This window comes from Entelurus aequoreus, linkage group LG07, assembly GCF_033978785.1.
Source record: "Entelurus aequoreus isolate RoL-2023_Sb linkage group LG07, RoL_Eaeq_v1.1, whole genome shotgun sequence".
Taxonomy (NCBI): domain Eukaryota; kingdom Metazoa; phylum Chordata; class Actinopteri; order Syngnathiformes; family Syngnathidae; genus Entelurus; species Entelurus aequoreus.
The window spans coordinates 56,941,274-56,956,688 of NC_084737.1; the positions used below are offsets into that span (position 1 = coordinate 56,941,274).

Here is a 15,415-nt window from a genome sequence, read left to right on the forward strand (position 1 = left end):
CCCAATTCTGGCTCCTACGAGTAGGTTTTGTCAAATGTTGTTTTCCAGCAAGCATATATCCACACATAAAATGTTTATTTTCCTCTGCTTTATTGATCAAGAGACAAGCCATTCATGAAATAATCAGCTAGTTGTTGTTTTGTGCAATAATAAGCTCTAACCATGTGATGTCAAAAAGCAAACCTAACAACTACATCTGTGTCTCAATTGGCGCACTTCTGTACGTAAGTCTTTTGAGTGCATACATGTGCTCCCACTGATAAAGTACGCAAATAGCGGCAGACTGTCAATACTTGTAATGTAGAGTGTAGTGATGGGACACACCTTGTCCTTCAATGCGTTTTCTTTATTTTCATGACTATTTACATTGTAGATTGTCACTGAAGGCATCGAAACTATGAATGAACATGTGGAGTTATGTACTTAACAAAAAAGGTGAAATAACTGAAAACATGTTTTATATTCTATCCATCCATCCATTTTCTACCGCTTGTCCCTTTTGGGGTCGCGGGGGGTGCTGGAGCCTATCTCAGCTGCATTCGGGCGGAAGGCGGGGTACACCCTGGACAAGTCGCCACCTCATTACAGGGCCAACACAGATAGACAACATTCACACTCACATTCACACACTGGGGACAATTTAGTGTTGCCAATCAACCTTTGCTCTGATTACTGTTTTGCACACTCTTGGCATTCTCATGATGAGCTTCAAGAGGTAGTCACCTGAAAGGGTTTTCACTTGAGGTATCATGACTTCAGTGAAATAGTCATGAAAATAAAGAAAACAAATTGAAATGAGAAGGTGTGTTCAATCTTTTGGCCTGTACTGTACTTTCTCCATAGATGTCATTTTAGCTACGTTGTTGAAGGAGAGGGACTAACTTAAAAGAACTGCAGTTAAGGACGAAGAACATATAGCAATGAAAAGCAGTTATCAGAAGAACTAAGTCTACTTAATGAAGTGTACAGAAGTATTCCATTTGATACACAGCCTTAAAAACACATAACGATTAAATATCTGTGGAACAAATTCGGATAGATAAAAAAAAACACAAAAGCCAAAGTATGCCAATTGTATAAGAATAATAAAATAATGTCGCTGGTCTTCCAGTACTGGACAAAAAAATAAAACATAAAATGCTACATGTTAATCGACATTGAAGCCTTTCTCAACAGTAGGTTATAATTTATAAAATGTAAATACAAAGTAACTCGAGAAGTCTGGATGGACTGAAGCACGTTAAGCTTCTAACACCGACCGACCGCATCAAATAACAGAAAGTGAACAGAAAGAAGTGTTTCAAAACAATGTTAATAATAATTACCAAATGTTAATATTATTACAATAATGACTGGGCTGTGCCTCAACTGCCGCAGTGCATAACTGCGGAAAATGCAGTACATTGTAAGTACCTGGATGTTGCACTCAAACCCGCCAAAATGGTGATGGACACTTACCACCCACAATAGTCGGCATCTTGGTTTGGAGTAACGGGAGTGGTTGCAATTCACTATTAAAAAGGAGAGAAGAATCTGGTCCACTAAACAATTGTAATTTCTGTCAAGTTTGCAACAGCAGTACATTTGGGACAAAACTGACACAGTCAGGAACTAAGTACATTGTACACACACAGTATACTTACTGAAGTGTTCTGACAGAAGTATATTCCATTTGAGACACACACAGTATACTTATTGAAGTGTACTGACAGAAGTACTCCCTTTGAGACACAGCCAGTGTTTTTTTTCTTTCTAATCTTAACACAACCTGACCATGTTTTTGGGCCTGAAAAGGACCAGTGCAAATATCAAAAAGATGGTGGGTGAAAGCATGAGGGCAACAGCTGGTTTCTGCTTTAAGGCCGCTTACTATTAAAAACAACACACACAATAAAAAACTTTGCCTTTCACCATGTCCCGCCCAACTGCACACAGGTTAATGCTAGGACCAGGAGGCTGCAAAAAGGTTGTTTTGGATGTCAAACAGATGAATTATGAGCTGTGACTAGAGGTGGGGGAAATAATCGATTTTTAGATACTTGGCAATTCGGACATGGACAATTATAGAATCGTAGTCCTAAGAAGTTCATTAGGTCTTCAAAAAAGTATGCAATTTGTTATTGTTATAGCCAGACCTGTGTGTTTACTTCCATACCTTACAGTTGCGGCTACAACTATTGCCTTCCTCAGAGGTTGTCGAATTGTGAGGTGCCCAAAGATTCCCACCTCCAGCTGTGACTATATTAAACCTGCCAAACAACTATGTTTTTCTAAATGTATTTACTTCCAACAAAGCAAATATTACAGAAAAATACATAAAAGCCCTTAAAACACTCCATCATTCTTGCAAACTTCCTCAAACCCTAAAAAAACACTTTCCTTTGCTTTCCAATCCACATCCACAAAACCTAATACTCACATTCAAGTTACACTATGTTGACTCAAGTAAGGCCCCGCGGTGGACCAGAGGTTAGCATGTCAGCCTCACAGCCAGAGGATCCAGGGTCTGATTCTCTATTGAAACATCTGCATGGCGAATTAGGGACTGTAAATTGTCCATAGGAGAGAAGGTGTGTGAATGATTGGTTGTATAGGGCTTGAAAGTGTGACATGGAAACACATTGCATTGTGGGTCTTGCTGGACTCTGATAAGCGTATTTACATGGCAGAATACAAGATTTTGTGCTTAAGTTTTGTTTTTCATCTTTAACAAGCTCAAAACATGGTGCAATCGTGCAGCTTTGCTTTAGAAAAAAAAAGGATTTGGTGAGATTTTCCTTATTTCCAGCGTGAAAGCAAAGCTGAGGGAAGTCAGGTTATGAAGATAATTAAGAGACGGCGAATAGCCTGGATAGCAGCCATGAGACAATCAAACATGACTTTTAACGCCATCATCTGGTACGTGTGTTCACTGCCTTTTCAGACTGGTAAATTTGAATCAAAGCGTGTTTTATTCATTTACACACGTAGGATTTAGTAGACTGTTAGCGTTAGCCAAGCTGGCTGCCTGTGACAAACAATGTACAGTATTTTGGAAAAAAGCATTTTGTCCGTTTACTTTTAGTCTTGGGAAAGCACAAAAATGAATACCGTATTTTTCGGATTATAAATCACAGTTTTTTTCATAGTTTGGCCAGGGGTACGACTTATACTCAGGAGCGACTTATGTGTGAAATTATTAATACATTACCGTAAAATATCAAATAATATTATTTAGCTCATTCACGTAAGAGACTAGACGTATACGATTTCATGGGATTTACAGATTAGGAGTGACAGATTGTTTGGTAAACGTATAGCATGTTCTATATGTTATAGTTATTTGAATGACTCTTACCATAATGTTACGTTAACATACCAGGCATGTTCTCAGTTGGCTATTTATGCGTCATATAACGTACACTTATTCAGCCTGTTGTTCACTATTCTTTATTTATTTTAAATTGCCTTTCAAATGTCTATTCTTGGTGTTGGGTTTTATCAAATAAATTTCCCCCAAAAATTTGACTTATATTCTAGTGCGACTTATGTATGTTTTTTTCCCTTCTTTATTATGCATTTTTGGCCGGTGCGACTTATACTCCGGAGCGACTGATACTCCGAAAAATACGGCAAGTATTATTTTTGGAGCAGTAGCGCAGTGATCAAAGTATTTAAAAGTTATAATAGGCTTGTTTTTGGGGGAAACCTGCTTATGAAAGGAGGCTGGGCACCCTCACTCCATCTCTTACACATAAGAGATGAAAGCCGTAGATTATGCACAATTTGAATGGAGGACAATGAGACTTAACCTCTTAAGGCCCAAGCTGTTTGTTTACATGCTTTTTTTATTTCTCTTTGCTATTTGGGCTTATTGGACCCTAATTAGAATAAAAACTAAGAATCATCTTTTGATATGATGTACTTAGTCCATAAGTACCACAAACGTGTACTTCATGTGTAGTGACATGCTAATTTTTATTTTTACACTTTTTTTTCCCAAATTCCATTGTATGTTATACTCTTCTGACACCACCAGATGGCAGTATAAGTGTCCACATGAGCGGCCATAAGACCCCAATTCAGTAGTGTACACAATTTTGGAAATAAGAGCTAAAAGGTGCTGTCCACGCATGTGGCCACTAAGGCCTTTAGAGTTAACAGACTTTACATTCTGAAAACCCTCACCAGTTTAAAAAATGACTATCGACGAAATATATGTACAACTTTGGCTTCGAAAATGGTGGCAGTTTACTCAAATCTCTTGTCCATTGGACGGGCTCATATGGATCAATTCCACCAATTTGACTTATTTTTTTGAGGTAGCGAGCCTTTGGAATAGGATACAGTTTATCTCAGTGCGGCCCCTTAAATTTTTTATTTTGTACGATTCATTTTAATCCAGTTTGTTGCTCTCTCTCACATTACCATGGGTACAATACAGCCATGTACCGGTAAACAAAACCTGTGTCCAGCAAAAATGGCTTCCCAGCACCCACAATTCTTTGTGAAATCACATGCCCTTTCGAGCCCTATATGTGCCCTGTGGTTAGTCGGGGTTTACATAGTACCTTGGTTTTCACACGCTCCACTTTTTGCAATAATTCCATTTTCAACGTAAAATTTCACCTGAATTTTGCCTGGTTTTCGTACGACCAAACATTGCACATAACCAACTAGGTGTACGAAGGTGGCACATGCGAGGCTCACCAACAAGACTGAAGGTAAAAGTTCATACATTTCATTCATAATGTATGTGTATTCCCCATTGTTTCTGCATGTACAATTATCCTCTATGAAATGTGTTCATATTTTTGGGTCATTGGATTTACACTACTGAACTTCTTATGGGAAACATTGCCTTGGTTTTCGTATCATTCAGTTTTCATCTGACCTTTTAGAACAGATTATTGACAAAAACCGAGGTACCGCTGAATAGAAAATGGACGGATGGATGGATGACTCAAGTATTGGGATACCGTCCTTAATCTTAATTCTTCGCCTTAGCGAGACTTTTTGGACGATTCCATCCTTCCAATTTGGGGGAAAGCTGCTTTCTGTTCCAAGACTGTTTTTGCCAGTACTCCTACTTATCCATATAGTGTATCTTCCCCGTTTCACACACATCCAGAGCCTCTCAACAAGGTAGGTACAACAAGCCTTTTGGAACACACGCTAAGGCAAGGGTTTCCAAAGTGAGGCGTGGGGACTATCTTCGGCCCGCAGCTGGATTTTTATTTTCCCTCAGGGTGTATTCTATTCATAAAACTATACTTGAAAGAAGAAAAAGTTGAAATACTGACTGGTTGAACAAGATAAACTAAACGGCCACTGCATCGTTTTTTGTATGTGTCTCTCAGCGGAAAACGTTTGGACTCTACTGCACTAAATAAATAAGTAGAATAAATACAGCTTGTTTAAGTCGACATCCCTCAGATTGGCTGATAAACATAACCAAAATTAACCATTGCTAATAATTTACTTGTGACTTTGTCTAGAGAAATAATGAGAATGGATGATACGAAATTATTTTTCAACCCCCTTAAAGATAAGTGGGAGTTATTTTCCTGTTGCTCCTCCCACTCTTCATTTGTACACGCTCGCAATATTGATGAGGTTAAAAATTTGCCAACACATGTCGACATACACTGACCCATTTTTTGTAGAAATTATCCCTTAAAAGTTTATGTCGACATAAGTGGTTGACTACAGTAAGTATGTGGATGTTGACCTAAGCGGGGACTTTTTGTAATGAGAAGTAAACGGTGGACCAGTACTAGATAAGTGGCTCGACACAAATTTACATTTTAACAAATAAAAAGTTAAACGGAATTAAAAAAGTGTTGTGCTTTAAAATCATGTCTTAAAAGGAGGACGTGCATCTAAAAAAGTTGACATAAACTATAGGTGGAAGATAGGAAATGGAAGTTGGGTTCTTGTTATGGGGGTGGTCCTCTCCTCAACAGTCACCTGAACGTGGTGTGGCATTTGCAGTGACTTTTGTGCATCTTTGTTTGAGGTTTCCCCAGGGTGGTGGAGGCAATGCCAGCGAGGTGGGGTGAGCAGGGAGCGTTGGGCGACCTGCTGACTTTCCCGCTCGTGCACCGATCATTGCCGGGAGGCTGTGGTTGCGCCTCAGACCATCTAGTAGGCTCCCGCCGCCTGGTGACACAAAGGTGGCCGAGTCCCGGTGTGACTCAGAGGCCTGGTGGACCTTGGTAAAGCCCAGGTGACGCAGTCTCTCAAACAAGCTGACGTTAAGCGGGTCCGGGAGTGGCCCACGTGCCTGGTTTTCCTGTAGTGGGCTGGGTAGGTCGGGATGAGGGGCACGGCCTAGATTCAAGCCATAAACATCTTGCAGAAACAGCTCCGCTGGCCTTGATGCCAGAAAATTGTCAACAGAGTGCTGGCGGTACTCTGGTGAGTTTGGAGGCGTACCTGGGAGTAAGCGGAGAAGAGGCCGCTGGGGCATGGGCTTTGGACAGGATTGGGGGGTTTCTGTGGAGACTTGTGCAGAAATGCCTCTCTCTAGGACCAACTTGGCCAAGCCACTGGCAGCCACAGCAGGGCGCCGAGTTTGAAAGGAGTCTCCAAGACTGAGTCGGCATGGAGTCAGAGGGGTACTGGGTCCAGTCCTCATAGAGCTGGGTGTATTGGCACCGAGGCACGACTGTGAGCTAAGAAAAAAAAAAGATGTGTTATTTTTAAAAAGATCCTGACTATGTCTCTATAGGCACACGTGTACTTACACTTGGGACCTGATCTAGTAAGATCCAAATACTACATGCTAAACAGCGTGTGAAAACTATAAAATTGTGTGTACTATTAGTGGGCCTGTGTTGTGGAATCTACTCAAACTGCAAGTGCAATTAATAACTGGTGCAGACCGCCCTATTTAAACAAGATTTTTGCATGTGCGATGCGGCTTTCACCATGGGGACACTCATTTATTGCAGATACAGGTTAGTATGATCCTAACTGTGGCGTTTTGCTATGTTTCAAACATGCGGCAGACATGTGACACTTTTTCTCGGCATTTTGGAAGCAGTTCTGTAGTGTATTCACAGTGCTTCACTTTTTCCACATTTTGTAATGTTACAGCTTTATTCCAAAATGGAATACATTCATTTTTGGTTTAAAAATTCTACACACAAAACCCCATAATGACTATGTGAAAAGGTGTTTTTTTCTTATTTTGCGATTTTATTAACACTAAAAAAATCACATGTACACAAGTGTTCTCTGCCTTTGCACAATACTTTGTTGATGCACCTTTGGCAGCAATCACAGCCTCAAGTCTTTTTGAATACGATGCCACAAGCTCGGCACACCTATTTTTGGGCAGTTTCGCCCATTCCTCTTTGCAGCACCTCTCAAGCTCCATCAGATTGGATGGGAGATGTTGGTTTTCATCCAGGACGTCTCTGTACATTGCTGTATTATTCTTAGTCTAGTCAGGGAGGTGATCAAAAACCCGATGGTCACTCTGTCAGAGCTACAGCATTCCTCTGTGGAGAGAGGAGAACCTTCCAGAAGGACGACTATATCTCCAGCAGTCCACCAATCAGGCCTGTATGGTAAAGTGGCCATTTCTTAGTAAAAAAAAATGCCAACATGTACCTGAAAGACTCTCAGACAGTGAGAAACAAAGTTCTCTGGTCTGATGAGACCAAGATTGAACTCTTTGGCTTGTATGCCAGGCATTACGTTTGGAGGAAACCAGGAACAGCTCATTACCAGGCCAATACTATCTCTGCAGGGAAGCGTGGTGGTGGCAGCATCATCTTGTGGGGATGTTTTTCAGCTGCAGGAACTGGGAGACTTGTCAGGATAGAGGAAAGAATGCAGCAATGTGCAGAGACATCCTAGATGAAAACCAACGCTTCCCAGCCAACCTGATGGCGGTTGAGAGGTGCTCCAAAGAGGAATGGGCAAAGAGGAATGGGTGAAACTGCCCTAAGATAGGTGTGCAAAGTTTGTGGCATTGTATTCAAAAAGACTTGAGGCTGTAATTGCTGCCAAAGGTGCATCAACAAAGTATTGAGCAAAGCAGATAATACGTATGTACCATACATGTGATTTTTTAGTTTTAATAAAATCACAAAATAAAAAATAAAAACACCTTTTCACATCTTCATTTTGAGGTTTTGTGTGTAGAATTTTGAGGACAAAACTAATTTATCCATTTTGAAATAATGCTGCAACATAACAAAACATGTAAAAAAGTAAAGCACTGTGAATACTTTCCGGATGCACTGTACAATGGAACCCACTTTTTTAGCGCTCTGAAGGTGTGCCCTTGGAGATGCTGAAACTAACTGCAAACGTACAAAGGAATTTTTTTCATAGTTATAAAAAAGGAACATCATTAAAAAAGGCTAGCAGACACCCAAACGCATCAATTAGATTTGTTTTAATCAGCCCCTTAAGTTATTCAGCAGCTATAAAATTATCAAATAATATTGCTGAAGAGACAGTACCGGTAGGTCTGATATTTTTGACAGTTCATACTGTATATGTTGGCGAGCATACGCAGGACAAAGCTTCAGGGCGATCACCTCCTTTCTCACAGCTATTTCTGCACGACTAACAGTTTGCACGTCCTTTCTAGACGTACTAAATAAAGACGCAAACCGGTTCCCGCAGTACAGTCTTAGTCTTGATAAATCACTGTGTGTGCTAAATATTTAGATTTGAATTTTCTCCTTCCAATATTGTGGGTGCTCTGATGATCATCATATATCCCTAATAGGAAACCCTAAATAGATTGCACTCTCTATTTTGCTCACCTAAGAGATGCACACAAATTTAGTGAATCAGCTTTGCGTGTGCGATTAAGTTTGCACATGTTTTAATACACGCAAACCTTTGGTAGATTAGGCTCTTGATCTTTTAAGTGCATAAGTGTTTGAAGTACGATGAAAAGTACAGCATAATGTAGTGAACTGTCAGTACCTCGAAGCTGCCTTTTAAACGTCAAAATGGAAAGGGCGTAGTGATGGACACTTAAAACCAGGGACAGAATTTGGATTGCAGAAGTGGGGAGGCCACAACTGGTTTACGAACTTGGGCGTGGCCTGTTCTTTCTTGTGATATCAGATATTGGTAATTTTCGCATTCATTTTCATTCCGTATATGGTTTCCGTAATGCTGACCGTATTCACCAGATTTTGCAAATTTTTAAAATTTTTCAGCAAGCACTGCAGTGTCATCTGCCTATGTCAAGTTATTAACGTTTTGACAATTTATAGAAACACTTCTCAGATTTCAATACGTTTTAAAGGTTTTTTCACTTCAGTATAGATTCTAAACAGGGATGAGGGATAGAATACATGGTTGTCACACACGTCTCTTTTCGAGTATTGCATTAGAAAAGCAGTCAACACCACACTGTCAAAGTTTGCACATTCAAGAACTAAATGCAGTGTACTGAGTATACAAAGTGTACCGACGGAAGTATTTCCTTTGAGACACAGAAGTTGACATTTTAATGAAGACTGACCTTGCAGTGACTTGTGTGATGTCACTCGGGTGCAGGATGCGACACATGGTGAATGTGAAGGTGGAGAATGTGGAACTCTGACACTTGACTGGATTTTGGACTGCAGACAAACAAGAAATGAACATAAGTATAGATCTAGATTTCTTGATACATTGAGTGACTGAGCCAAATCATTAAGTAGTAGAATCGTGTACATTTTATGACCGTACTTCCATATACACATACAGTTGTGGTCAAAAGTTTACATACACTTGAACAGAACATAATGTCATGGCTGTCTTGAGTTTCCAATAATTTCTACAACTTTTTTTGTGACAGAGTGATTGGAGCACATACTTGTTTGTCACAAAAACATTCATGCAGATTGGTTGTTTTGTGAATTTTTTATGGGTCTACTGAAAATGTGACCAAATCTGCTGGGTCAAAAGTATACATACAGCAATGTTAATATTTGGTTACATGTCCCTTGGCAAGTTTCACTGCAATAAGGCGCTTTTGGTAGCCATCCACAAGCTTCTGGTTGATTTTTTGACCACTCCTCTTGACAAAATTGGTGCAGTTCAGCTACATTTGTTGGTTTTCTGACATGGACTTGTTTCTTCAGCATTGTCCACATGTTTAAGTCAGGACTTTGGGAAGGCCATTCTAAAACCTTAATTCTAGCCTGATTTAGCCATTCCTTTACCACTTTTGACGTGTGTTTGGGGTCATTGTCCTGTTGGAACACCCAACTGCGCCCAAGACCCACCCTCTGGGCTGATGATTTTAGGTTGTCTTGAAGAATTTGGAGGTAATCCTCCTTTTTCAATGTCCCATTTACTCTCTGTAAAGCACCGGCTCCATTGGAAGGAAAATAGGCCCAGAGTATAATACTACCACTACCAAGCTTGACGGTAGGCCTGGTGTTCCTGGGATTAAAGGCCTCACCTTTTCTCCTCCAAACATATTGCTGGGTATTGTGACCAAACAGCTCAATTTTTGTTTCATCTGACCGCAGAACTTTCCTCCAGAGGGTCTTATCTTCGTCCATGTGATGTCAGATGAAACAAAAATTGAGCTGTTTGGCCACAATGTTCGAACCGCTCCCACAGTGGAGTGTTTTAAGTCTCGTCTTAAGACCCACTTTTATTCTCTGGCTTTTAACACTATGTGAGTTGTGTGGTCCTCTGTGTTTTTAAATTTGTATTTCTATTCATTGTTTTAATGGTTTTACCCTTTAAAACCGATTTTAATCATATTTATTTTTATATTGTTTTTATATTTATTTGTTTAGTTTTTATTCAGTCATTGGTGCAGCTAAGAATAGTATTTGAATCTTGTTTTTAATATTTTTGTGCAGCACTTTGGAAACATTTTTGTGGTTTAAATGTGCTACATAAATAAAGTGGATTGGATTGGATTGGATAAAATAAAAGCCGTTTCAGATGATGCATGCAATTGAACCGGTTGATGTCGATGGCCCTCAAAACTGTCAAACTGACGTTGACATAAGCGGTTGTCTGTCTGTCTGTCTTTCCCATGACTATCAAGGCGTCGGGGGGATAACTGCGATGGATAAGCAGTCGGTCTGCGCCAGTTCCCACGGTCCTTAGTGGCCGCCAATAGCTCTGGGGTCGACAGGTCCGTCCATGTCTTGATGTTTTCTGTCCAGGATTTCCATGGTCTTCCTCGCTTCCTTCCACCCTCTAGTGTGCCCCGCATGATGGTCTTGCACAGGGTGTCGTGGCGGCATGTGTGGCCGAACCAAGCTAATTTCCTTCTTTTGACTGTTACGAGCATGGGTTCTTGGTGACCAACGAGACTTTCGACTTCACCCCGCATATACTCATTGGTTTTGTGTCCGTGGTATGTTATCTTGAGTATTTTTCTGAGGCATTTGTTTTCAAAGACTTGTATTTTACGTTCTGATTCTGCCAGGAGTGTCCAGGTCTCGCATCCCTACAGTAATATTGATATTAGGGATTTGTAAAGTTTGAACTATGTCTTGAAGTTGATGATGCTTTTCCAAATTTTGCTTAGTTTGGTCATTGCTGCTGTTGCTGTGGCGATTCGAATGCGGATTTCTGCATGGCATGTGGCATCTTTGGCCAGTGTTACTCCGAGGTATTTAAATCTGGACACTTCCTCCAGTTGTTCACCATCCATCATTATGTTGGCCTTTGAGTTGTTTGAGGTGTTCACCAAGTACTTTTGATTTGGCTGTGTTTACCTCCATTCCATAGGCACCAGCTGCTGTGCATAATTTGTTTTTAAGGTCCTGCAGTTCAGAGTTTGAGCCTGCCATGAGGTCGATATCATCTGCAAAACGTAGATTGCAGATGGGCCTGCCCTTTATTGATATTGTAGTCTGGTGCTTGTGTAGGGCTTCCTGCATGATTCTCTCTAGGAATAGATTGAACAAGATGGGGGAGAGAATACATCCTTGCCTGACACCTACTGTGGTTCAGAACAACTGTTCTATTTGGTTGTTAAGGAGGCCTGCGCTGGTGGCTTTATCACATAGGGCCTGGGTGAATTGTATGAGCCCGTTTTTGATATTGAATTCTTTTAGTGTGTGCCAGAGCCCTTTGTGCCATACACAATCGAATGCCTTTTTGAAATCAATGAAGTTGTGGAACAGGTCTATCTGATGTTCGATGTGTTTTTCCATGAAAAACACAAGCGGTTGTAGACATATCCAAAACCAAAACTATCGATGCTTTGCACATATACCGGTACATGTGACTTTGTCGAGAGACATAAGCATATGAGTGATGTAACAGTAGTGGCTGTGGTAGAATCCAAGTTAGTACTGCCATGCTTTCATTTTGAGCTTCAAAATTTTACGCTTAATTTGGAATGAACAGCAAGTCATTGTGTACACATTTTAATGTTATGTAATTAGAGTTATGTTTCTGCTTAGTGATAATGACGTTAACAATAACACAACACATGTTGACACAAACAATTACATTTTTCACAGAAACTGATTTTATTTAAAAGTGGTGAACTAAGTAAGTCAAATTAAGCAGGCACTTTTATTGGTTTGTCGACATAAACAAGACTGACTTAAGCAGGTTCTACTGTATTTGCATGTGTACTTTGAATTGTATATTTTGGTCATACTCTGTTCCATGTTGACTTTAACGAGCCATAAGAATTTAAAGAACAATTGATAAAATAATGTATGTTTTATACATTAGTAAATAGTTAATTTTAAACATAATTTTATATTATTTTGTCATTAACATTGCAGATTAACTTGGTAGTAAATCAAATTCATGAACATTAAATATGAAGTGTCATTTGGAACCCGAAAGAGTTGTCTCTTTTTAGCGAGAGCAAGTTCCTAATGACCTTGCTCTCTTAAGAAAGATTAAATTGCCATCACAACTCACAATACTACAACAAAATTTTGACATTTACCTGAGGCAGATGCACTTGATTGAACTGTTGCTGTGGACACGTTTGAATGAAGGTGAGTTGATGAGCTGGAGGTCTCAGCTACATTAGAAGACAATAGCCGGGCCGGCAGGAAAGAAGTGGCAGGAAGATGTGTGTTTGACTGCATTCGGTCTTTCTTTTCCTCCGGTGTGGATGAACAGTGCACTTTGAAGACAATGCCGCCTTCTTCCTCTTCTTCCTCCTGCTCTTTACCTCTCTCTGCTGCACCTTTCTCCAAGAAAACAGCCTCCCCTTTCTCTCCCTGCTCTTCATTTTCTTCATCTTCTTCCATGTCACTGAGGCGGTAGACAAAATCCTGGGCAAGTGGGCGGAACCCCTTGGTGACAACGCCGGGGTGTGGGTCTAGGATGGTGGCGAGGTGGGGTTTGGCAAGCTGCTGCCAGTGATGGAGCGTCAGTGAGCCTGAAGACAGAATGTAGAAAGTATAAATACAAGCAGATAGACCAAGTCAAGTTCTAGCTCTTGGTGGTTACCCTCAATGGGCTTGACAATTTGAAGCTTCTCTGGTAAGAAGGTCCTGAAGAGGCTGGAACCTACAGAGAGTTCAGACAGGTTGGAAAAGGAGGAGAATGCGCTGCTCATTGTTGAGCTGCAGCTGCTTCCCGCCTCCTGAGCCTCTGCCTTTGCCAGGGACTGGTGCTTCTTCTCACGCTCTGCCTTGAAGAACTGGTGTTCAGACAAGAAGTTCTGCCGTCGCAGTGACAAGCGACGAAGAGCTTTTGTGAGGTCATTTCCACCTGGAGAGCCTGGCTGCCCCATGGGAACCTCGTCCCTTTCAAACACAAAAGTTTGATTGGTAAAAACATAAAAATACATCTCGTATGGTTTTTATTGGCTCGGTCTTACCCCTGAGCAGACTCGAACGGCTGTGTAGTCATCACCAGAGAGTTCTGACGAGAGCCAGGAATTGGGGGGGTGGCCGAACTTGGCCGGGATGTTGAGGCGTTGACGGAACGGACTGTTTGGAAAACTTTCTTCTGGGAGATTCTGGAGTTGAAGGCCCATTAGATATTAGACTGAACATGAGTAGCTAGCTACATTACTGCATCAAAGCTACATACTACAGCAGTGACAAAAGAATGTTTAAGTGAAACCTGTTTAAGACATGTCCCGTTTAGGTCGATTAAGTGATGCGTGGTTTGAAACATTCAGGAAGGATCCACAGTGTTATTGACACTGACCCCTTACCCTTCACACTTTCTTCAGCTCAACACAAAGAAGATTAATCAACAAGGTAAAGTGGATTTATTTTATTTTTATTTTTGTTAACTTTAAGGAATTTTGTGATTTCAAACTGTGATTCCACCACAGGGCTAGTGACATTGTGTGTGCCTTTGGCAGCTGCATAGGCAGAGGGACAGTGCAGATGTTATTTCTTTTGCTTTGTTTTTCAATACAAAGTTGATCCATCACCCCTTTTCTATTTTTCTTTGATTTACAGTACTGTATAGCACTTCACATTGTGTTTAAAGAATACAAACTTTAAGTAAAATATGGACTTCTGACGAGGCTGGAACCCATTACTAATGTTTACATTGTTTTTTACCGAGAGATTTAATTCAATGTACAAACTTTTTATTTACAATAAACATAAATCATACATTTAGGTTTCACTGTAAATAGTATAAAATATGCCAAAAAAAATATGTTGTTAAGATTACAAACTAACATTCATATGCAAGTGCGATAGCGTCCGTGAGCCCGTGAATGTCACAGGTTGAGTCCTAACTGTGTGTAAGTGCAAGCAGAGGAGGTGGCTGCGAAATGTTGTTTTAGGTAGTATTTCATATACTTGATGAAATATCCACTCTGCAAGTATTTGCTCTGTTGTCATCCTTTCGCGTAAATAACTCAGCAACGTTTGTGCCACCGATAGGCGCCGTGCCTATGTCATGCGAAGGACTCGATAAGGGAATAGTTAACAAAACTGGCAAATGATTCCAAGGAATCGAAACATTGGGAACCGGTTCTCAACAAGAACAAGTTTTCAATTCGCATTTCTAATCACACTTCGGAAAGGAAAACGTTTTCACTAAGGCTGTCAAAGTTAACGCAATAATAGAGCGCTAACTATAATTCCCTTTAACGTTGCTAATTTTTTTGACGCGCAATTAACATGCACGTGTCCTATCCGAACCACTGTTCCATTCCGTAGCATGACAAAATGTAGCTGTGTTCAGTTACTGTTGAGCTACAAGTGGGGAAAAAAGAGCGGGCAGAAATGGATAAAGAAAAATTTATATTACGGAAACCCCAGGTCTAAAGCCATGGCAAGTTGCTTTCCCGAAAAGACAAGACCATTTTCATCTACGGTCGCAGTGAGACGTCATCGCTAGAGCAAATGCCTGCTGGCACGCTTCCATTCAGGGAGGTGAAGGTGTGGATTACAGTATAGTGCATTGATAACATCACATGTAGATTGTTACTGTAACTACTTTAGTAAGATGGGATAAACACTGGTCAAATCTGGTTCAACTACACCAGGGGTCG

The 15,415-nt window shown here is 40.6% G+C and overlaps 1 protein-coding gene across 1 annotated transcript in view; it reads right to left on the reverse strand.

Annotated features, from left to right (window-relative positions):
- The window catches only part of trak2 (trafficking protein, kinesin binding 2), a 37,823-nt gene that overhangs the window by 308 nt on the left and 22,100 nt on the right, over positions 1-15,415 (reverse strand). The window contains exons 12-16 of the mRNA XM_062054066.1: positions 13,772-13,912; positions 13,399-13,697; positions 12,887-13,327; positions 9,482-9,581; positions 1-6,656 (exon numbers count right to left, since the gene is read on the reverse strand). The exon at positions 1-6,656 is cut by the window's left edge and continues 308 nt beyond it. Of these exons, the coding sequence (XP_061910050.1) occupies positions 5,939-6,656; positions 9,482-9,581; positions 12,887-13,327; positions 13,399-13,697; positions 13,772-13,912 (1,699 nt within the window). The 3' untranslated portion in view covers positions 1-5,938. The remainder of the gene's footprint in view (positions 6,657-9,481; positions 9,582-12,886; positions 13,328-13,398; positions 13,698-13,771; positions 13,913-15,415) is intronic.